A 24,973-nucleotide genomic window follows, 5' to 3' on the forward strand; every position below is an offset into this window, starting at 1 on the left:
TTTCAGAGTACTCCATTCCATGTCCACTACATTCTTTTGCCTCTGTTTGTCCATGTGGTGTATGTGATAGCACTGTGTTGATCCTGCAACATCATATTAATGTTGCTGCAGGACTACAATTGCACCTGAGCCATCTTGTATGCCATGTATGCTGGTTGTGGTGGGTAAAGATGACGGTGATCAAGAGGCAGCTCCTTGCATTCTGAAGTGACTCATTGTGAATTCTTATCTCTACTCTTTAGAAAGAAGTGAAAGTATAAAGAAAATGTCCAAAAGAAAAATTAGGTTAATCTACAAATTCTATTCGGGGCTTTCTCGTGAGCATGATTGGGAGATCTTGAGTATTTAGAAGATCTTTGGTTACAATGGTGACAGACTTCTCTGCAGCTTCTTGATTACATGTATAAAAGAAAAAGTGCAAAATTTTAAATTATGTATTTGTGAAATATTGAAGAGCAAAAGCAGGACTATTCAAAAAGCTTTATTTGCCAAGAACAATGAAAACAGAATATGTATAATAATAATAAAAATACAAGTTAGTTCTTTATACTTAGGACTGCACTTTTCTGGAAATCTGTTGGAGCCACTCTGGAGCAAAGTGTGCTAAAATGCCAGAAAAGAACTATCCTCCTTTTCTTCCTTAAAATATGAACATCATTAATATTTCTGATTTTGTAAATCTCCAAAGGTTGATTCTGTTCATCTGGACGTAGCGTTTTTGGTGGGAGAAACGTTTCGTCACTCATCCAAGTGACTTCTTCAGTCTCAGCTGACTGCAGGTTTCCCCAATTTTATAAACAGTACATTTGCACAATGACTGAAACTAGCACCACTGAAGGAAATGTATCTCCCACTGAAAACACTAGGTCCAGATGAACAGAATCAACTTTTGGGGAATGTTTCTGATTGTTTGACCCAAAACAGTACACCACACATCAATAATATTATTTGAAGATTTGATCTGGATTAATTATCTGACTGAATATAAGCAAATAAAATATTACAGTCTTAAAACTGTAATTTGTCTAAATTCACAGATGGATTACAGGCATATCATAAGAGTTTTCCCTAGTGGCGTCCTTCACTGTAAACATGAGATTGTAATAATTGGTAATAGTGTTAAAAGTCATTGTGTGTTTTAAGATTACACCTGTTTACAATTCTAATCTCTAAAAATACTAAAGTAAAAACACACTGACGTAAAATTTCTGGAAAATGGTGAAGCCAGCCTGGATTCTCTGAAGCTCTGCAGATAGGCTAGATCCCAGAGTGGTGGGAGATCATCAGCCCTTAGTATCAATGTAGATTCAGTTCAGTGCTGTGTCCAGCAAATATTGCAGCTCCATCTTGTGAGTGTGCTTGTTTCCAGTGGCTGGAGCTGCTGCAGCCTCGCGACCAGCATACCTACACACACACACACACATTAAAAAAAAAGAACAATACTGCCAATAACAATCACCTTTAACCTGGTTTACGGGTTTTTCTTTTTTTGTTTACAGATGCCTTTTCCTCTTTTTGGGAGTAAATTAAACACAAAATATGAGTGAAGAACAGTGGAATGAGGCTGTGAGTTTATTCAACATTTAAAAGTCACAACATTAAACGTCTGCTGTGTGTTTGTGTACTGACATGGCCTCTAAATGATGTATGAGTTCTCACTCCTGTTTACTATAATATCACTGCTCATGATGCAATTCAATGTGTCCTGTAGGATGGCTGTAGCTTAGGTGGTAGGGTGATCCATTTAGCAGTCAAAATGTCAGGGGATCAAACCCTGGATCCTCCTGTCCATGTGGCAAAGTATACTGATAGTGTGTGTGAATGTTTTTTTTTTTTTTTTTAAAAAGCATTCGATAAATGTGCAAATAAATAAAAACTGATGACCATGAAGACAAAGACAGGTGACTATCAGTGAGCAGCAGTGTGCCACAAAAGAGTGAAGGTCAGAAGGAGTTGCACTGTGTCTTTGTAGCTCTAGATAAAGCACATAAGTGCCAAGAGGAAATGTGATACTGTACTACAAAGTCAGGAATAGCAGAGAAATATGTGAGGCAAGTGCAGGACATGCAAGACAGTGGTGAGGTGTGTGGTAGAAGATGCAGATGGGTTCAGGGTGGGACTGAGATTACATCAGGGATTGGCACTGAGCGCCTTCCTTTTTGTATTGGTCTTGGACAGGTTGACAGATGAGGTCAGGCTGTGTCTACTATGATGTTTGACATTATAGCCTGTAGTGAAAGTAGGTAGCAGGGAAACGAGGGTCTGCAGAGGTATGCACTGGGGAGAAGAAGGTACATGAAGAATACATGTGTGTGAATTAGAAAGAGACAAGTGTAACAGTGAAGGTGGATGAGTTTAAATATCTGGGGTAAACCATCCAAAGCAAGACTGGTGAAGATAGGAGTGCAGGTGGGGTGCAGTGAGTGGAGGCAAGTGTCAGGGGTGATGTATGACAGAAGGATAGCAGTAAGAATGAAAGGAAATGTTTAATAGATGGCAGACAGACCTGCTAAGTTTTATAGTTGGGTGGCACTAAAAAAACAAAAACAAAAGGCAGAGTTGAACAGGATTAGAAATGATTATATCAGAGGGACGATAAATCAGGTATGATATGTGACAGAAGAATGGCAGCACAAATGAAAGGGAAGTTTTACAAGACTAGTAAGACCTGTTATGATGTATGGTTTGGGACACAACCAAAAAGACCAGAATGGACTCGATTAGATATATCAGTAGGACAGTTTAGATTGAGGGTTTAAAGACAAAGTTAGTGAGGCAAGCATGGTGGTTTAGACATGTGGAGACGAACAATAGTGAACATATTGGTAAATGGACTGGTATACTGCCCTGTCTTCAGGTGTACAGTCAGCTGAAGTCAAACTTACCAGATGGGGCGTGTGTGACCGATGGTGGTGCTGATGCGGGGCTTGACATAGTCATAGTAGCCGTGGTTTTTGTGCTCTTCTTGACACCAAACTAAATCTGCATTTGGATAGTGATCAGCCTCTTCTTTCACCAGATCAAAGGGGAATGGTGACAGCTGCCAAAAAAAGAAAGATGCCACAATGTGGTTGGAATGAACACTCAAGTTTCTGCTACTTTTGGTGTGGAAGTCTGTGCGGTGTTGCCTAACAAGGTGCTGTGATTGACTTAAGGCAGACAAATACTGCACACTATAAGGCCATGCCACCATTGTTTTACCTGTACGGCAGTGAAGTATGTGAAGTGTGAAATTGCCTTGACATTAGACTAAACGAGTCACTCCACAGTCTCAGATTCAGTTTCAGCTTTTTACAGACTTACACTCTGAACAGTTTTACCAAAACACTGATTACCTGCTCGATGCGTACAACAGCAATAGCTTCCTCCATGCCTCTGTTCTTGCGTTCCCGGGTCAGTTCATAGTAAATCTTGCCGGTGCAGAAAATTAGTCTCTTCACCTTCTCAGGGTTGGTGGCTGCATGCCCATTATCTGGGATTAGACGCCTGAAATGTGTGCCTGCATGACAGAAATCATAAAAACAGAAAATAACCAAATATTTTAAAAGTTCTTTTGCACTTTTTTGATCTGTACTCACCTGGGAGCATATCATCAAAGCTGGACTTAACCTCAGGGTGGCGCAACAGCGACTTTGGAGTTAGTACTATGAGCTGCGATTAAAGACAGAGCATAGAACATGTTCATAATTTCAATTGACTCTTATCTTGCATGTTTTGGTATATATCTCTTACGGGCTTCCTGAAAGGCAGCAGGATCTGTCTGCGGAGAACGTGGAAGTAGTTTGCAGGAGTAGAGCAGTTCACAACAATCCAGTTACAGTCATAAAGCTGATGCATGGCAAAGTCTTCAGACAGTTTCTGCCAACATACGATGAAGTAAAAAAACAAACAGAAATTACAATACAAAATACTAAATTTTACGTGGAAGATTAAAAAAGATAAGAAAAGTTTAGTCAACCTGATGACAAAATGCACACAATACAATTATTTAATTCAAAAATTCAAAAGAACAGAATTATTTGTTCCAATTATTTAATTTGTTTAGGTACTAAGGTAAATTAATCAAATAAAAAATATGACTCTGACAAAGACAGAAGAGGACGGAAAATTACTAATGAGTCCAAAGAAAAACAGAAAGATATTTTTAATTGTGGCAAAATACAAATCCAACCTGCACTGCATGTTCCACTCTGTCCTTAACATACGTAGTTACTGTGATGCCACCCATTGTTTTTGCTGTTGAAGCCTCTAGCTGAACTAAGTTTTTTAAAACCAGATGGGCTGATTAAGGACTGATATAACTGAGAAACATATCAACCATGACACAGGCTTATACTAAAGCATGCTCAAAATGCACAAAATGAACATAATGTTGTATGTTTACTTAGGTCATAGATTCCCTAGATAGAGAGATTGTTTTTGGCTGTAGAGTTCCCCCTACTGGCCATTAAAAAGAATGCTGATTTAACTTCTGAAATTCCTTCTCTTTTCAGACTTGAAAATCATTTACTTGACAGACAATGATTCCTTAATGACATTCTGACACAAACTCACAGGGAATACATCTGGGTCATCATTGCACATCTGTAGAAATCTTTCAGGGCGTGCAGATGAGTGCTCTGGACCCTGTGATGAAAACGAAATGGAAGCAATACAAATGTGATGCAATTTTCTTTCCTGTAGTGTATTTAAGGTTTGTTTATATGTGATATTGCAGATCTCAAGTTTATTAGTAACACATAAGGCACTATATATCCATAGATGTCCTTTCATTTGCATCAAAATAATTTTACTACCATGGACAGAATAAACATTTTGTTCCAGTACAACACAGTACCCCACAGTTTCACACAGAGACATAAGTGATTTGTGCTCTGACAGTGCAAGCCCATAGAATGGTATTAAAAATATAACAATTCGTAAAATCAAGAAGACATCGATACAAGGCAGGCGTTGCATTATAAGGTGGTAATACAATCCCAAACTCTGATGGTGAGACAAATCAAATTGAGATACATGTGGAATGTGGTAGATTAAATTCTTACCATTCCCTCCATGCCATGAGGAAGCAACAACACTATGCCATTCTGCCTGACCCACTTGGCCTGTCCCGAGCTGATAAACTGATCGATGATGCACTGGGCTGTATTGTGAAAGTCTCCAAACTGGGCCTCCCATAGAACCAGTGCATTGGGACTGGCCATAGCAAAGCCTAATTCAAAACCTGCACATGGGAGAGAAGAATGAAACAGAAGCCTTGATGTTGAAACATGCCAGCAAATTGAAAAGTGACACTTCAACTGTGAAATACTGTACTTCAGGTACTGTGGGAGAGAGAGAGGTAGGCAAAGAATCATGCAAAATGCACCAGATTTTGGTACTTTATTGTGTTTATGTTACCTACCCAGCACTGCATATTCAGATAGAGAGCTGTTACACACAGTGTAAGGAGCTTGATCAGGGGAGATATAATTCATTGGGATGCACATCCTTTTGTCAGTATTTTGGTCATGAAGAACATGGTGTCGATGGCTGTGAAATATAACCAGAAAAAAATGAGTGGTATGACTGAGTTTGTCCTTTTTTTTAAAATTCAGAGATAAGATGCAGGTGAAGAAATTAATACAAGCACAGGTCAAAGAGATTTAGATGCAATCACCTCTTGATATTTTATTCTTAGGAAGTTGGCTACATAAATATGTACATAGATAGTACATCTATTTCTTACCTGAACGTGCCCCTCTCCACATCCTGACCACTGAGACGCACGTGGATTCCCTCCTTGAGCAGAGAGCCAAAGGCCATATACTCCCCTAGAGCCCAGTCACACACTCGCTGGCTCACCATATTTGCACGTCCCTTTAGGATACGACTCAACCCTACAACATGAACACCAATGCAGAAAATCCAGGTCTAAAACAGCTTGAAAGTACATTCAGTGGATCTTCATTTTTGTCACATGAGATGTGAGGGCACCTCCATGTATAGCAAAATCCTCCACTGGGACAGATGCAGCAATGTTGCCAATGTGGCTGAGCGCTTGCTCGCTGATGCCAGTCGAAGGACAGGTCATACTTCTAGGCTGACCCTCCAGTGTGAAAAAGCCTAAATACACAGACACACAAAAGCATTAAAAGCAAGAGGCATGCATGGGATGCCCTTCTTGCCCAAGATTCAAAAATATTCTGTGTATTCAGTTGTATTCATTGTATTCTGTCTTAATTTATTGTGTTTAATGTTAATTTATTGACAAAAAAAGGGAGTTAAAAAAACAACACACAGAAATGGTTTAGCTTCATTAACAACACGTAGTCATACCGGGCCAGGGTGAATCTAGCCAGTGCTTGATGTGTAAAATCTTTTCATCTTTGGAGCGAGTGTAAGCTTCCTCACAGATTTTGTCATAACTGGCTACTTCCTCCTGCAAGAGATCAATGCAAGTTGGGCATCTAATGAGAAAAATTTAGTTTTTCTTTTTATCTTTATTGTGATTTTTAATCTAGTAACTGATAGCAACAGTATAAGTAAAATACTGGCGGCAGCCTCCTAGTAGACACACCTATGGTAATTACAAAATCCTAAGTGACTTCCTTCTCGAGTTTTAGCATTCACAAGATTTTCAGAAAACTTGAGGTTAGCTCTCTTGAATGGCTCTCTAAAATTCACACTTTAACACTCAACCTGCTGAGAAGGTCCATTACGTCATATAGACTGGAGTTGACTGTCAGTGACAGCTGTCCACATGAGAAATCTGTGTGTTACTTGATCAGTCTCAAAGAATTAGCTGAGCTTTTTCCTTCGGTATAAAATCCTGACAATGATCATCATCTTCGGACTGAGTAAGCTCAAGCTAAATGTGTGATAGAGTTTAAAACAGCAGCCAAAAATCAAATCCACTTGGAGGTCAGAATAAGTTATATTGTGTCTTTGTCTACAATTTGCATGCTTCATAACCATCTACAGCACAGGTGTGCAGGTAGCTTTACCTCATATTCTTGAGTTGTGACGACTCCTTCATCAATGAGTTTTTCAACAAATTTCTGCAGGACTCCTTTCTGCTTCTTGATGCGCTTGTACATCAGTGGCTGTGTGAACATGGGCTCATCTATCTCATTATGTCCGTTCCGTCTGTAACACACCTGAGTGAAGAAGCAAATGTTTTTGTTTGTTTTTCTGATCACCTATTTGACCCTGTATGCTGTATGAAAATTTAGTATGTCAGTACTGACTGGCTTGCTTGTTGGCACAGTGCAGTAAAGTGACAGTCCATTTAAATGACACAGCTGATCCCACCATCTATCATTTTAATCAGTCTTTTGACTCTATTATTTTTTCTTCTACTGGCTCATTTCACATCCACACAGTATTGTTAAAGTCTAAGATAACTGGAAGATAAGTGAAGCAAATAGACGTAGCTTCTTTTAGCAACCAACTAATCCTTGAGATAGCAACAGGTATTCTAGCCTTTTCTGAACGCACCTTGAGCATGAATATTTCATTCTCCACAATTTCATTGTACATGTACAATGATAATAAAGGGCTATTCTATTCTATTCTATTCTATTCTATTCTATTCTATTCTATTCTATTCTTTGTTGCCATTAGGGTATCATCATGCTTCACCTGATTGTAAACTACTACTACCCATTATTCTAAACTCCTCACTTTTAAAGTTTTACCTTGATTTAATTCATTTGTGTGTTTGTGTGTGTCTGTGTTTTTCTAAACTGCTTCTAACAAATGATCCTTTATTGGATTAATCAAAAATTGGACTGAATTGAATTAAACCGTCATGTTTCTAAGGTCAGATGGGGCTTAATGCCCGTTTTAGATGTTGGAAACATGCTTACTCCTACTTTATGCTTTGTTCACAGGTTTACTTTCATTATTTTGGGTTATAGTTAGTAAAAGTGTTTCCTGTTTACAAAGTATTTTTTCTTAAATAACAGCAGTTTCAGTCAGGGTCATTTTACTTGGTGGTTAACAAAAAGTTATAATAACCAGCATTTTTACCAGGTCTACAACGACATCTTTATGGAATGTGTTCCTCCATTCAGCTGCAACTTTGCACACATACATCACAGCCTCTGGATTATCTGCGTTAACGTGAAAGATGGGTGCATTGACCACTCGAGCTACATCGGTTGGGTACGGAGATGAACGAGCCACCCTGGGATCTGTCGTGAAACCAATCTATGTGGGCAAGAGTAACACACATGTATATTAAAACCAGTTACAGTTATGACACTGTGCTCATTTTAACTACTGGAACTGCAATTCCAGCAATTCACACACAGTGTTAAATACACAGTATTATGGTCAATTCAAAAGTACTTTTAGTGTATATTCAATAATCCATACTCCAGAAGCCTAGTTTTATCTGGGGAAAACTAATTCAGTTACAAAACCATTATTATTATTATAACCATTAAGTGATCTATTTGTTGAAATACCTGTCCATACCATAAACTTGATAAGTGCTGAAAGAATTTTAAACCTAACAAACTGAATCGAACAGTCCATACCTGGTTGTTGACCACCACGTGTATTGTACCATGTGTGGTGTAGGATGGCAGGTCAGACAGGTGGAATGTCTCATACACTATACCCTGACCTGCAAATGCAGCATCGCCATGAAGGAGAATAGACATCACCTGCAAAACGATTCACCAAAATGCAAACATATTGGAAAACATCCACGGAGACATTGTCTTCTGTTTATATGGTAAAGAAAAAAATTCAACATACTCTCTTTCCCTCAGTGTCCCCACAGTAGAACTGCTCAGCTTTGGTCTTTCCCTGCACCACTGGATCAACGGCCTCCAGGTGGGAGGGGTTTGCCACGAGAGACAATGTCATGTACTTGTCACTGACCCGGTTCATCCTCCTGTGATACATCCCCAAGTGATATTTCACATCGCCAGAACCCTGAGAGCACAAAGTCAGATGCTGAACCTTTCATCTTTATTTATTTTTATTAATAACATATGTGCACATGTGCTATTCAATAGACGGCCTACACATTTTTAATATTGCAGGTGGAGCTAATGTTAACCTGAATTTAATAACCCAACATAATAATCTGCTACTTTTATTGATCTATAAAAACATAGTAATATAGCACTTAATGTAATAAATTTATATTTTAGGAAGGTGCTGTGCCACTGCATGTTCCCCTTTTAGATATGCCTCAGCATTCTGCAACCATCAGTCTACAGTTGAATTAATATGCTAGAGTTAAATACATGTGGCAGGTCACATATTTTAATAATTGCATGGCATACTGACATTGGCTTTTTAGCTTGTTCTTAACAGCTAACCTAACCAACGTACTTGTGTAAGTCATAATTGCAGTGAATGAGAACTGCTGAAAAGCTGAACGGGTGTCTTACTTTGTTTTTTTTTCTCAGGTTTTGATTTGATTTGATTTCACTTTTGTTTGATTTTGATTACATAACATTTTCTTAATAACAACTATCTTTCACCTCTCCTGGGTTTACAGTTAATACCACCTCTTTGCTGTCTCTGTGTGACAGATGGGGAGCACTACTAATTTGGACCCCACTTTTAACTGGACCCATCATAGTTACTATTGATACCTTCTGGTTGGAAAAAAGAGGCTTTCTCAGCTAAAGAGTGTCAATCATTTTTAAAGTTATTCATGTGCCTAAATACATTTTCCAAACATCAGTTGTTATCATTAACACAAGCACTGTCATAGTTATATTTTTTGTGTAAATCTGTTTTATTGCTCTTGACTGAATCTAACTAAATAATGTTCAAACCTCATCCGCAGCCTCTAACTTAGAGTCAAACTGACAAAAGATTTGCTCCAGCTCCTTCCAGATCACATTTGCCAGCACATTCAGTCTGCCTCTGAAGACACATAAGAGGAATAAAAACACTTCAATAAAGATACAGTAATTCTACCTTTGTAACACATTTCTGCACATTCCTAACAGAGATGCAACAGGTTTGTATTGGCTAACAGTGATGAGCTGAAGAGTTTAAATGAATTTGTGGCTCTCACTATTAGTGTAGACAATCACCTATATGAGCAAAACAAGGAATGGAACAACAAGTCTCAGCCTTCCTCTGGCTGTAGTTCCTGTCCCGATTCTGCCCTTTGGTTCTCCCTGCCTTCCACTTCCAGCACAGCACTTAAAGCTCCTCTGTTTGCCATTCTGAGGGGCCAATGCAGCTCAGTCAGGCTATACTAGCACCTGAGGAATAGCAGCTGAGAACCAAGTTGAAGCTGTGTTTTTTGTGGTCAGTCTGGTCATTTTGTACTTGAACTTGCCCAGTATGACCAAAAGACAATACCAACCAGTAAGAGTGGGGATCATTTGTGTAAACTGCTGAAGATGAAAAAAATTTCAGAAGCTTATAGACAGTTTTAGTTCAGCTCTGGTGTTGGTGCATGGGGTCTTTCTTTCTCAATATGTGGACACGGTACACTACATCCTTGTACTCTGCGTTTAACACCTGCTGAAAAGAACTATGATGTAGGTAGCTGCAAGCTGCTAACTGTCGAGTTACACAACATTGCCAAAAGTATTTGCTTGTCTGCCTTCACAAATTTATGAACTTGAGTGAAATCCTATTCTTAATCCACAGGGTTTAATATGATGTCTACCCACCCTTTGCAGTCACACTATATTTTTTAAGGTCAGACACTGACTGTGCACGAAAAGGCCTGGTTTGCATTCATTCCAAAGGTGTTCTATTAAGTTAAGGTCAGTACTCTGTGCAGGCCAGTCCACACCAAAGTTCTTCCGCACCAAACCCGCTCTCCATGTCTTTATGGAACTTACTTTGCCCAGTGGTATGGAGTCATTTTGAAGCAGGAAGGGGGCACCTTCAAACTATTCCCACAAAGCATGAAATTGTACAAAATATCTTAGTATGCTGAAGCATTAAGAATTCCATTTACTGGAAGTGGCCGAGCCCACCAAAAAACCCCCAAAAAAACCCCAACCTTCCTCCATGAAACTTTACACTTGGAACAATGCAGTCTGGCAAATTTTGTTCTCTTGGCAACTGACAAAACCACGCTTGTCCATTGGATTGCCAGATGGAGAAGCTTGATTTGTCACTTCAGTGAACAGGTTGTGTGCTTTACACCACTGCACTGTTGGGTATTTTACTTGTAAAACCACTCTGACCTATGTATGTAGGGGAGCGTTATCCATGGGATGAACAAGTTTTTTCTTTTTATCTGAGGGTGTGACTGGGTCTGGAGTGCACTGGGATGCCAGGCTTGGAAAAATTATCCTGAATTTCTCTGATAAACCTGCTACAGCAGGGATGACAATGTTGTTCCATTTGTTATTCTGTTTCTCCCTGGTTGATTTCTGACCTTCTTTCTTGTGCATTTAAGAGCTTTCTTTACGTGTGTGTTTCCTTTCTTTCCGTTCTGCCTAAGAGGGAATGTGTTCTGCCTGGTGTTGCACAGTCCTGATTACCCAAGAGTCTAGATTACCCACACTAAAAAACAAGATCAATCAAACCCTCAAGGAACTCAGAACCAGACCCTGCAAGAATTTAGAAGAGGAACTTGCAACACTTCCACCTTACTGCATTTTAGAGGTATTGCACTGGAATTTTGTTGTTGCCCATCTTCTACCCCTCCTATACTTCTAACACCATCTCCAACAAAAAAGGCCTCAGAGTTTTATATTGGCACACCTTTGCAAATCTCTGCTTTAGTACTGTATCACCCTAAAAGAGCACTTTGCTCTCAGACTGCTGGTTTATTTGTGATTCCTAGGGTACTCAAAAGTGGGAATGGGAGGCAGAGCCTTGAGCTTTCAGGGCTCTCTTCTGTGGAATAAGCTCAGAGTTTGGACTTGGGCGACAGACACCCTCTCTACTTTTAGGCTTAAAACTTTCCTTTTTAACACAGCATAAAATTTGGGCTGGATCTTCCCTTAGTTACCCTGCAATAGGAAGAGATTTCTTCCTGTTACAAGGAAGTTTTTCCCTATCACTGTTGCCAACATGTTTACTCATAGAGGGTCATCTGATTGTTGGGGTTTTCTCTAGTTCCTCTCTATTACTGTTGGGTCTTTATCTTACAATATAAAGTGCCTTGAGGCAGCTGTTTTTGTGATTTGTTGCTACATAAATAAAATTGAATTGAATTAGAACAGAATTTGCTGGTCATCGATATGCTGTCTCCCTTTCTGCAGACTTTTCTTGAGAACTCCTGCTGGAAAAATTTCCCGCCCAGTAGCTCATCTGTCTGGTATTTATTCTAATAATTCTGTAAATAAACCTTTTATAACTTTTGTCAGTGATTTGAGTTTGTTCCTTGATCCTTGATTCTCTACAATCCTACTCTGACATGTTAAGGCAAAAGGAAAAATTCATAGCCATGGCACCTGTGTGGCATTCCCATGATTACACTCTCCACTCCACTCTGACTGGACTTGTCAATGATGGTCTTCAGGGCTGGAATGAGCGACTCACAACCTTCCAGACCAAAGCGCTTCTCTGAAGACCACTTCCTTTGGAGAAATTCCTCAAACCTGCAAAAAGTTGGTTGTGGTGTTTCACACTGTGGCTCGGAACTTTACACTTCCATCAGAGTGAGAAAGGCCTTTTAAACTTTTAGTTATTTGTTGAGGCGTACTAAGAATGTGAAGAACCACAGACACACCTGGTTGACTGGATCATTCTGGCCAGTAGGGTCCTCTTCTCCTCCAGAGTGCACTGCATGACTCCTGGAGTCTCAAACTTCTGTCTGATCCATTGGCACTGTTCCATGTCATTAATAAACATAAACTCTACACCGATGTGTTGACAGTAAGCTCTCTAAGAGACAAAAAAAAGTTACGTTTGTATTAGTTTGGATAAAAAAACAGGTTCCTGTTACAACTTTTCTTGGCTGTGGGTATCTGCTGATATATGGGTATCAATATCAGCATCTATATAGGTATCTATACCACAAAGACATTGGAAATCAAACAAGTTGGATCATCACATTCTGTGTTTAAAAAATAAGCATTTATATATATGATCCTTACCTCAAGGCGGTATATGATCTCTCTGAGAGGCAGAGCACTTTCATTCCCACCAATGAAGGTGGTAGTGGGAAGCCGGAACACCTTATCTAAGTCACTTTCAGCCAGCCCATAAATACCTGCAGTGTAAACAATGAAATTAAAAATCTTTCTTTCAGCCCATCATCGCATAATATATGTAGGCTGTGAAATTGATAGGACAAAACCAAATGGCAACTTCTAGAATAGAAAAATGAGGCAGACAAACAATGGTACCGTCGACAGAAAACGTATGTATCGTGTTAGTGTTTCTCACATTTTAACAATACAGCCTGTTAGGTTTTGTATTGTTGATTGTCATTGATGCTTAGAAATATCTACTTATATATGCTTAGAGTTTTATAATTAGTTGTAGATTGGTAGAGGTTTGATCCTTGATAGTCTGCAAACTTTGTGTGCATTAGAGAGCACTCTGGGAGCATGGGAGAGGTTGTACCTTCTCTTATTGTTTTATGGTAGGATAAACGTGGCTATATCTGTTTTAGGCTAAGTGCCTTTTGTTTAGATGAACTGTTGGACTTCCAGACCAGCAGGTTTAGGGAAGTCATTTATGGGGTCACACTCTGACCCCACACACACACACACACACACACACACACACACACACAAAGGCAAGGTACTCTTTGTGTGTATGTATACGTTGTATGTTAATGAACCTATGCATATTCATGTAACCTCAATAAAAGAGCAGTGTTACGGGGGAGCGGACGAGAGCAACTGGGGTCAAGCGAAGGAACGGCGTTTGTCCGGTTCTCTCCCGTGCACGAGAAACATGAAGAACTTTGCCTACTTCGTGTCTTGCTTGCTGTGTAATTATATTGTCTTCAACGTTCCAGCGAATAGGTTCAAGCTACAAACCTATCACAGCCCATCCAAGATATAGTATTCCAGTTTAGGTGAGTGAAATTGTTATTAGCCTGTTACTTGGAACTGTGTATGTAGAAGACGCATCTGTACAGTTTGTAAACACAGCTTCCTAACCAAGTCTTCCACCCTCTGGCCCAAATGTAACACTTTTGGCTTCAAAAGACCAACAATGCGACAGCTAAAACACTAAGGTAGAAGACTCTGCATGAAGAGTTGTTAGTTGAACAACAGTTACACATAACTTTTAGTGATCTTATTAGTTTGGGTAATTTTTTAATTGTTTCACTTTGTTCTATCAATTTTGTATGTATGTGGGTTTTCTTTACATCTTATGTCATATAAAATACACAGCATTTTGAATTGCCTAACTCAAAGGTTCAGGGTAAAGCCACTTTTCACGCCTTTAAATTGCTTTTTATTTCTGGCATTTTGACTATTATAACAAAATGAATTAAATTCATTCACAAAGAAACATCAATGGTTTGCAATCTTTTTTATTAAGTGGCTATAATAATTTTTCTTTGACTGAAAAATGCTTAAGTAAGTTTTGCAAAGATCTTTATCTTTACCCTGTGTGAATCCACATGAACTTAAACCCCTGTCTATAATATTTGCATTGAGCTGTACAGGGATTTGATTTGATTTAGAAACGACTGACATATCATATGTCCTTCCAACCTGACCTGAACAAAAGATGATTCCATTATTTCCCATTATGCAGTTTTCTTGACATAATCTCACAAGCAGCGAAAGCAGTTTGATCTTTGTGGATTAAACTGGTCAAGTCTTCCTTTAAGGAACGTTTTAGCTTAAAATCTCAAATCTCTCTTTCTATCCTTTAATTCATCAGGGGCCAAAGCTCTTTTACAGCAGCTGCAGCATCAAATCTCAGCTGATTACATTCTCAAAATGACAGAGCTTTCTTTCTCAAAACCCCGAGGCTCTGAATTAACTCGCCAAACAAGGTCAGGCAAATCACCCCTTAATACCAGCATCCATGGTTTAAACTCCTGAACCATGGTCATTATGTAATATTAACTTTTCATTTAGCTTGGTTTTATGGGTCTGTAATTTCCTAATAACTTCCCTGGAAAGAAACAGATAACCTGTCATAAATACATAACTCTGTTATTTTTTTAACACTTTTTTTTCCCTCCTTCTTTTTTAAAGCTCCAATCTATAATCACAGAAACCACACATAATGAGAAGCAATGTACTTAAAGCTGAAGGTAGGTTAAGTTTACTGGTCAAATGGTGCGCCAATATAGTGAAGAGACACAGTCTAAGACGTCAGAGTGGCTTGTGTTTATCTAAGCATGCAATGTCCTCGTCACACCAAACTGTGATAAGACAACACTGGATAGACAAGGGGCAGGGCAACTTGTTGTATCTATGTCTTTTTGTACATCTCTGTCAGCAAATTAGTGCAGAGTACTCTGCTTATCATGGGGGATTTTTAATCCAATACATCGCAGTCAGCGTGTTACATAGGAGATCTTTAGACTTTTCTGCCTTTCTGAACTTCCTCGCACATAAAAACCTAGCCTTGTTTTCTTTGATGATGTAACATAATCAAGTAGTTTCTGCCTGTAATCTAATCATAGTAACATTTTATTGAAGCACACTTAGATAAGCCTGTAAAAGTCCTGCTTGACCTCATTGGCCAACAAGCAGGAGCCAACAAGCACACCTTCTTTCATGGGTGACTTGCTGCAAGACAGTTATTATTAGTTATAGTTAGTTATAATATCAAAGAAGTATGTTTTATGGCAAATGCACATGCACTGACACTCACGTTTTCTCTCTGACAGACACACACACACAAAGCGTGGGCCTGTGATAGTAAATAAAAGAGGAGGGAGGCTAAAAGATAAGAAAGCAGGGTTGTCACATTGATAAAGAAAACTGAAAGGGTAAATGGGTCGGTGAAGGTACATAAGGAGTGGATCAGTGATAAAAGAGCAGTGGGACAAATAAAGGTATCAAATATATCATGACATAAAGGATCAAAGTATAAAAATAACAGGAAAAGAAAAGCCAGCGGAAAAAAGAGAAAATGAATAAACATGTAACAGGATTATTGTTCTCACCGATGTTCTGGAAACCAATAGTACAGGGGGCATCGTCAAAGTCTACACAACTGATGTCCAGGGGGTTCAGCTTGGCTATGTGATGCCCTCTTACCTACACAGAAGGGAATATGGCTCAGTGCATTGATTATTGATACTGAAACTGCCCGTTACTGTTTTTGGTGCACTGGGATAATTGGAATTATAATTGTTATATGTCAGCTATTTCATTCACTGATTTTTTTTTGTATTTCTATGTGTATTCTTCCCCATTTATTTATTAATTATTTTTATTCTTAACATAAATAACTACATAAATAAATCTGTTTATAAATAAAACATTAATAATACTGTAAATTGAAAAGACACAGACAAAAAGTACTGAACACATGAAGAAAGGGAGGTGCAAAAAGGCATGGAAAGTCATGACACCAGCGGAAATTAATCAATAATTAGAACATTTCTTGAAGATGTTTTACGTCTCATCCGAGAATCTTCTTCAGTTCTAAGAGCAACTGGTGGAGAGTCCCAGATTTTAAGCCCTAGAGTCCCCCAAGAGGGTCATGGACCCCCTATTGATCCTCTACCTAATCACACAGACTAAGGTGTAAAAACGGGTGTAGGTCACAATCAGCCAAAGCTTCGGGTGAACCCACTGTGAAACCCTATCATGTGATTTCCTCAGGTCAAATGGCCCAGAATGTGAGTGGGCGTTAAGGCGTCTGGGAAGGGATCTCAACAATGGATTATAGATGGCAGTTGTTCAGTTGTTCATGGCAGTTGGCCTCTATTCAAAGATGGTCGCTCACAGTGGACATAGATGGCTTCTTTCACAATGTGAACATTGGTGTCCTCAAAAGAGTGACCTGTCCTTTAGATGCAGATGAACACCCAAGTCTTGTCCCATCGAGGTGGCTCTTCTGTGCTGTGCCATGCGTTTTTGGCTGTTTGGTCTCTCTGATGTAGAGGTCTGAGCAAACCTCACTACACTGTACAGCATATAATATGTTGTTAAGCTTGTGTTTAGGAGTTTGTCTTTGGGATGAACCAGTTTTTGTCTGAGTGTGTGGCTGGGTCTGAAGTACACTGGGATGTCGTGCTTGGAGATGATTCTCCTGAGTTTCTCTGATAAACCTGCTACATAGGGGATGACAATATTGTTGCGTTTGTCTTTCTGATCCTCCCTAGTTGGTGTCTTCTTTTCTGTGCATTTTTGCTGACTTGATGAAAACCCATTTAGGATAACCACATGTTTTAAGAGCTTCCTTTACATGTGTTTGTTCCCTCTTTTTCCCTTCAGGCTTAGAGGGAACATTTTCAAGTAGTAAATATATTTCAGTTCAATACTTTTCCTTGTGTCATTTCTCACTAATACACAGTTTATGGGTCTATGGTTTCTTTTATTTGTATGTGTGGACTGGATGGATTATTATTGACATCTGGTAAGAATATCATGCCAATAGCGCCTTTAAAAATATTGGCACAAATGTACACAGGTCCTGTACGTACGTTTGTGTCATTTTAAAACACAACAGCTCCCCATTCTGATGAGTTTCTAACACAATTTCCAAAGGCAGAAACTGTCTCTTTATATCCCATTATCAACTCAGACTTACATGAACAATGGTCCAATAATGCATAATGCATTGGTGTAGTCTTGGACTATTTGAGGGTTCTTAATAATGGAAACTAAGCATTCAATTTACAGATGAATCTGAGGTCACAACATTGCCAATTCGGGATGTAAGGCTGAAATTATGTCCACAATCAGTCATCTAAATTTTTGAAAAATCAAATACCATTTATTCCTCATTTGGTGGTGATAGTTGCTCTTGGTCAGTTTTCACATTCACCTTGAATTTTTTAGAGTAAGGTTTTATAAACAGCAACTTAATTATTGACCATGGCATTGAACACCTGTCTCGCACTTTCCACAATCTACTAAAGAAAATATTGTGCAGTAGTTAATGGCAAAAGGAACTAAAGTAGAATTACTTTTAGTGTACCGTGTCAGAGTAAAACACCAGACTGAAAGTTGTTAATCTTTTGTTTTTTCCTTTATGAATAAACTGAAATGGCTTACTTTAATTTTGCTTCCTTATCATTTCACTGCAGATTATAGCAGAGAACTGATGATATATGTGAAGTGGGTTTTACTATCTTTGCATTTTGTAACACAGTCTGTGTCACTTCCAGAAACTAAAATGAAAAAAAAAAAACCCTAACTCTACAATAATGAGAGACAAAACATTTTCTGTGTGGTTGCAGTTAACCTGGTATGCTCGAATAAGTGAGTGTACGGCTAGATGATCCTCCACCAGCTTCTCCACACTGGGTTGAGTCCCCACCAGTGCCTGGGCACTGGACAGTCTTTCTGAAGTCCTACTGAGGTGTGGTGGGCTCTGATAGGCTGCACCAGGCGGAGCCCCAGCACTGGCATTACGGAAAAACACATCCCAGGACTGCATAGAGAAAGAAAGAGACAGTTTACTCAGCAATATGCTAACTGTGTCACATGAATTAATAGCCTGTCACCAATGTAGTTAGGTTAAACAGTGATTACTAAGCAAGACTCAAGTCAAGTCACTGTTATCTGGAGCATTTGCCATAACTGGCAATGAGGCAAGATTTACAAAAATCAGTATAGGTAAAATGAAAACACATAACTTTTTGAAGGCGGTTTACTCACACTCCTGTAGAGATTAAGAATGAATTGTACCTCAAGTTAATATCCGTGTGAGGGCAGGAGAGTGACTACTTCTTGCAATTTAGTGTAAGTCATTACATTACGAGCTTTTCACCATGTACCTAGTGCATAGCGTACAGTGATTCTCCCAGGCTGACTAAGGGAATCCACATTTTAATTTATCAATGTAAGCATTTTGGTTGCTGCTATACTTTTTTTTGGAGGAGAGTCAAAGAGGAAAGCAAGGGTACAGTACTATGTAAGTCTACCAAACAAGTTGAGAAACTATGGCTCCAGCCACACATATCTGCTTATTAGTGTTAAGTAACTACAGCTGTACTCAACACAATGGAAGCACAAACTTCTGGATAATCTGTACCTTACTGCAGGACCAAATTAGATGCAGTAAGGCCTAGGAGCCAGCTATTGGCTACAACTACATCACACTTGACTTTCAACTGGCAAGATGAGTTATAAAACAAAATATCAGACTGTGCAGTTTTTATAAAGGGGGAAACTATCAATGGAGACCAAAATTGTTTTCTGGACTGGACAATAAACATTTTTAATGTTGTTCGACTGGCCACTTAACCATGGAATTCTATGTGAACTGACTAATTTATGCAGGCAACTTCAAGTTGCCACTCCAGGAACTACAATTTTTTTGCATTTCATCATTTAGACTGGAGACATAGTGCACACTCTGTGTGATGTCTAAGTGAGAATAGCCTAAGTGAGAATAGTGCAGGTAGTTGTCTATTGCATTTACACTGAGTGTGTCATGTATCCTTTACACTCTATTCAGGCAGCTCCATCATCTAAATTCCAGGATTTCCACTAATAATGTGTCTTCAGTGGATTGTCACTGTGCAACATGTCAAGAAGTACAGGTGTGGACAATTTTGTGTCTTGACGATCATGTGTGAAAATTTGGTATTTTCAAGTTTTAGTAAAATTGTCAACTTTCTTTCTTTACATGTGGTCGTTATTTATGTACTTATTTATTATTATTTTCCATTTTTTGACCTCCCCTCCAGCCACCACCAACATTCCAATTTATTTTCAAAATCTGTTTCTGTTTATCTTTTTAAATTTCATCATAAATTTCTACTCCTTTATACAAATTTAAACACTGTGTCATAGTCACCTTTTCAGTTATGGGTTAATCACCATCATACTTTGGTCCCATGCCAGGCAACCTAATACCTGTCTGTAACTGATGGAGGTGGAGTTATTTTTCACTGTTATATATTCATTATTAGGTCATCTCTGCCGACCAAGACACTTGGTTGGTTTTACATGCAGTTTCATATTTTAAACATATATAATTGCAGAAATGACAACAACATCAAACACAGAATTAAAGATGAATGTGCTGTACCTTGTGCACACTCTTTGGATTCTCTAGCCATGTGTAGTACATCTCCTCCACATAGTTAGAGCTGGTGCCATTAAGAAAGGGTTCACTAGCTAGAGGTGTGTTCAGGTGCCTTGCGGGCTGAGATATCCTTAAGCCCTGTTTAACTGCCAACGGTACAGGCTTTGATAGGCTCTGGGCCATTTGTACAGCCGTTAAAGGCCAAAGCCTTACAACCGTAGTCCTTAAGCGGTGCATAGCAGCAGATGAGTCACAGTTCTGCAGGACCACTCTCCTGGACAAGGAGATCCTCCAGGCTAATCAGCAGCTGCCCGTCTTCAAATCCATCTGGCTTGCTGAAATGGAGAGATTGGCTTATCTGCAGACACTGCCCCTTCTCTTCTCTCGACTGTCCAATGGATCCTGCAGATTCCAAATATAGATTTTGTAATTGAGCAAACCCAATAAGGCTAATATTAAATATATTTTAGTGGAAAAACACATGGTAGGGCCAAAACAATTTTTTATTCAGTTTCTCAGTACTTGTATGTGAACGAAGTGCTAGTTGTAAATTCAGGTATGCATTTTGTCATATGTAGCTGCAGAGATTACTTAAAAATGTGGTGTGAAGTTTTTAAAGACATGTGAATTTGCATAACAGCCACAGGAAGCATAAAAAGTGGTTGTAGCCAATAGGTACGTCACCAGAATTGATACTTACAGTACATTTTCATACCAAAATTCTGAAAATGTGATATGTACCATAGGCAGCATATGGACTAAGGCCTCAATTATTTCAGAAAAGACTGGGGAAGGAGTCCAAGACTACCATTACATGCTAAAGAAGCAGAGGGTGGCTAACAATTTGTGATTTCCTTACCCCTAAATCTTGGTCAATATTTAAAAGGTGAACAACAAGAAGTACTTTTGCAACCAGGCCCCTGCTCACCATTAATGAAAAATGCAGGTTTAGGGGGGATCTCTAGAGGCAAGATGTGCCCCATGTTTATACGGCCTATGACTTAGTTATAAGGTTTAAGACTCAGCATTTAGCTATTAGATTCAAGCCTTAGATTTAGTTATGGTTTTCAGTATTATAAGTTATACAATATAGGGACACTATTCATACACTATATGCACATACTCCTATTAAATGTAGGCCTAACGCTAACGGTTGCAAAATGTTGCAGTTTTATTTCAGCAAGCAACAAAGCATGTCAAAAATAATAGCTTTCACTTTTAAAGACACCTTAGTAGTTCCTAAAACCTGGACTTTAACCTTTAGCAGATTTGACTGAAAAAGAGAATGTATGGCTTTTGGTGTATTTCTAGTCATTACTTTTTAGCATTTTGTGGCAATCTAATTGAATGTTTCTATGAGCACAAGTTAAGCAGTAAGACAACACGGAGGAATTTAGTTGCGAAAACCCAGAAAAATAACACTGGCGCGGGTTAACAACACATCTAACGGGTCTTTCCAGGAAAAAATAATCTTAGTAACATTAAGTTCACTGAGGGACGGCATAAAGCCTAAACACAGACAACAAACCTTGTAACCTTAAAATCTGCATTCAGTAAATACAATCCCAAACACAAAGCACGAACACTTCAAAAACCGTACTATCACTATGAAGCATTAATCAGGTTCAAAGTAAAGTTTCCCGTTAAATAAAGCTTTTAGGATAACACTTCATTTGTATCGAGTTTGTTACCTTTTCCACCGTCTCGTAGGTGCTTTTGACGCCTTCCCCGGAGCCTCCCGTGTTGTAAATGAGTGAAAGTCATTGGTCCTGTTGTAGACTAAAGTCTGTGCGCGCGCGTGTGTGTCGCGCGCGAGCGCTGTCTCGTTCCCGGTGCTGAAGAGCGTCCTGGTAGTGAACTCTATACAAATACTTGTTTAAGCAAGCAACAAAGAAAACGTTTTCGTTCTCTGGTGTTCTCGGCCTTGCTGAACGCAGGGTTAGTTTTGTCTGTTCAACTCAAATGATATGCATGTTTAAAATGCGCCTAATGTGGGCAGAGATGTAATGAATGGATAACTACATCTCGAATGTAGTCACATTTAAACAAAACCAAAACATTTTTTGTGGTGTTTTTTTTTTTATTACATAGAAATATATATTTTTCTGATTACAGTAAATTTCATTACTGATGAAAACCGCACGAGTACACATACAAACACTCAAGAGATGACTATAACTCTAAGAGAAAAGAGGTGTTAAAAGTTATGTGTTGGTGTAGAAGGCTGATACTATCACCGTTTGAGTCACAATGTTGTCAGTCTGGTTGGTAAAAAAAGCAGAATTTCTAATTATCACATCTTGTTTCATGAAGAAAAATATACCTGTATTAAAATCTGAAATGGTTAATTCACATGGCTCACAGTATATAATCAAAGTACTTCAAAGCAGACCTTAAGTAAAAAAGCATTTTATCCCTCAGCTTATGAATTTGTTCTCAGACAGGCTCCGATACCTCTGCACCACTGACTTTGATGTTAATATGTATTCATGTAATTGGTGTTTTGGCAACACAGCTTAATTCATGATGCTAATGAAGTATTTGCAACACTAAAGGCAGACACAGAGGAGACAAGAAAGACATTCACACATATACTTCAGGTGGTTTTGACACAAATTTTCAGCCACTTCATTATGTAAACTTGGATCTCACAGCACAAATAATTAACATAGTAATACCACTCTGCATTCAAAATAGAATAAATGCATTTACACCACTGCCAGAAAATGTTTTACATTTCATGAAAGCTTTATTTAATTAAATGAATTGCAAACGTAATAGGCAATAAAGTCAAGAATTTTTTAACAGAAGTTTTGCCCTTTAAACTTTCCTTTAATAAAAAATCATCGATCTTCAGCCTTGCTGAAGCTACTGCAGACAAAATATCCGCTGACTGCCTCTTCTCTGAAGAATTCTTGCCTTGTTTGGCTCTGTACTTTAAAACAATGGACGTCATTAACAATCAAATCTGGGCATAAATCACATGAACATTTCACACACAAATCATAATTTATCAGTATTGCTGTACCTCATTTTTTTTTTGTAAAGAAAACAAAATACTAAATAAAACGACAAAGCCTTAAAAATCACAAATATATTCTCCTTAATTAAACATGACTTTTATCAGTTTCTTGGTACTATCCCATGGATGCTGGGAATATCATTTTTTGTGTGTGCATGTGTGTCTCTATCTCTTTTCAGGCTGACAGATCACATGTTCCTGGTTCTGTACTGCTGTTTGTGATGTTTTATTTTTTATTTTTTGTTGTTGTTTTTTATGGTGTGCTAGTCTTTTTCTTGTTTTTCAGTATAACAGGTTGAAAAACCTGGTCCTGGATGAATAAGAAAATGCAACAAGACTTCCATAGCAGAAGCCAAGAGGAGAAATGGCCTGTTTTCCAAAGATCCATGCAAAGATCCCAAGGTGTGCTTTCAGCTACAACTGAATAACAATACAAGGGCAGATCCTGAGCTGAAATTGAGCAATGCTAGAAGAGCATTGAGGAAAACAGGCATTACACAATATCAATGCTGGTGTACCTAAGAGCAGAGAACAGCAGCCTCCAAGATCAATCTCTCAGAACCAGCATTGCAACATTGCAAATACTACTACTATTACTACTACTACTAATCATAATAATCATAATGATGCTGGTGCAAGAGTACTAGAAAGAGAGATCATATTAGCTTTTTTTCATTCTTGAATTTAAAATCCTTCTAAAACTCTGGTTTTCTTCCACAGTGTCTTTTATCGTGTCATCCTCTCCTCACCCCTAACCAGTTATATATTGAAAAACTTTCCTCGATGTCTGCCACTGCGATGGTTACTGTATCCTGTACAATGAGGTCGCTATTGTCTCCTCTTAGATTTGTACCCACCCTCTCTCCCTTTTTCAAATAAGTCACTTCTTATGGGGATCTGCCTGACCCAGGAGCTGACACCAGTCCCCTCTGAGGCCTTCCCCAAACCACAGCCTCAATTTATGCTCAAGCCATCTGCCATTAACTACAAAAATGTTAGCAAACCTATCAGCTAGTGAATTACTACTTTTTTTTACTGCAATTTTAAATATTTTTCTACTGTATTTCACTATAATCCATTCTACTTTGATATCTGACATTAAGGTATTTGCAAAAGGTGAGTTTTATCTCCCTAAATTTAATATATTTCAATTTGATTTATTTATTTAGCTCCAATTTACAAAAGCAACCAAATTAGGGAACTTAACTCTGTAAGCTGAAAAACCTTACATTAATATACACTCATATGCAATCCATGGCATGTTGAAACAGTAGCTAGCACTGCCGCCTCACAGCAAGGTCTTCGATTAGAATCCACTGTCTGGCCATGGGTTTGCATAGGTTCTCTCTGGGTTCTCCAGCTGTCTTCAATAGTCCAAAGACATGCTTTTAGTGAGGTTAGGTTAATTTACAAATTGCCCATAGTTGTGAATTGTTGTCTGTCTCTCTGTGTTGGTCCTGTGTCAGACTAGGGGTGTACCTAGCCTCTTGCCCTATGGCAACTGTGATAGGTTTCGCCCCCCTGTGACCCTAAATTGGATAAGTGGAAGAGAATGGGTAGAGTAAGAATTCCAGCAAAATAAAATGATGTATAATGTTTAACAACAGATTACATTTTCTATCCTTGTCTGCAAATTTATTAATCTATAAATATATAAGTGAGACATTTACCCTGAAATGCAACAAAAGAGAAGTAACTTTACACCTTTAAAACATTCATGAGTAAATCTACTTTTCGAACTTTCCTTTAATCACTGTGGGGGTTGAGATGTTTTTACTGACCCTTCAAACTTTGCCTTCTAAAAATACTTGTTGGAATATTCTGAGTAATATTCTGTTTAGAGGAAATACTGACATTTATTCATGTAACATTTTAAAGCACTAAAAA

General features: G+C 38.5%; 1 protein-coding gene across 1 annotated transcript; it reads right to left on the reverse strand.

Annotated features, from left to right (window-relative positions):
- Window positions 1–497: 497 nt before the first annotated feature.
- ogdhb (oxoglutarate dehydrogenase b) lies at window positions 498–24,934 on the reverse strand. Its single transcript, XM_084936087.1, has 23 exons — window positions 21,756–24,934; window positions 20,068–20,466; window positions 18,274–18,462; window positions 16,022–16,115; window positions 13,029–13,144; window positions 12,662–12,816; window positions 12,384–12,530; window positions 9,786–9,876; window positions 8,749–8,928; window positions 8,526–8,654; window positions 8,014–8,193; window positions 6,987–7,139; window positions 6,319–6,421; window positions 5,977–6,105; window positions 5,729–5,879; window positions 5,405–5,532; window positions 5,046–5,224; window positions 4,555–4,626; window positions 3,733–3,858; window positions 3,579–3,651; window positions 3,336–3,499; window positions 2,886–3,040; window positions 498–1,404 (listed from the first exon to the last, which is right to left on the reverse strand). Exons 2-23 carry the CDS (start codon window positions 20,299–20,301, stop codon window positions 1,308–1,310), a joined length of 3,045 nt encoding a protein of 1,014 aa, XP_084792213.1. The 5' UTR covers window positions 20,302–20,466; window positions 21,756–24,934; the 3' UTR covers window positions 498–1,307.
- Window positions 24,935–24,973: the final 39 nt, after the last annotated feature.

Source organism: Perissodus microlepis, chromosome 7 (genome assembly GCF_051167445.1).
Source record: "Perissodus microlepis isolate ML-2025 ecotype Zambia chromosome 7, ASM5116744v1, whole genome shotgun sequence".
Lineage (NCBI taxonomy): Eukaryota > Metazoa > Chordata > Actinopteri > Cichliformes > Cichlidae > Perissodus > Perissodus microlepis.

Coding starts and splice junctions, on each gene's coding strand:
- ogdhb (XM_084936087.1), bottom strand. CDS start 20,301: ATGCACCGCTTAAGGACTACGGTTGTAAGGCTTTGGCCTTTAACGGCT. Junction 18,463..20,067: donor ATCCAAAGAGTGTGCACAAG/GTACAGCACATT, acceptor TTCTCTATGCAG/TCCTGGGATGTGTTTTTCCG. Junction 6,422..6,986: donor TCACAACTCAAGAATATGAG/GTAAAGCTACCT, acceptor GATCTCTTGCAG/GAGGAAGTAGCCAGTTATGA.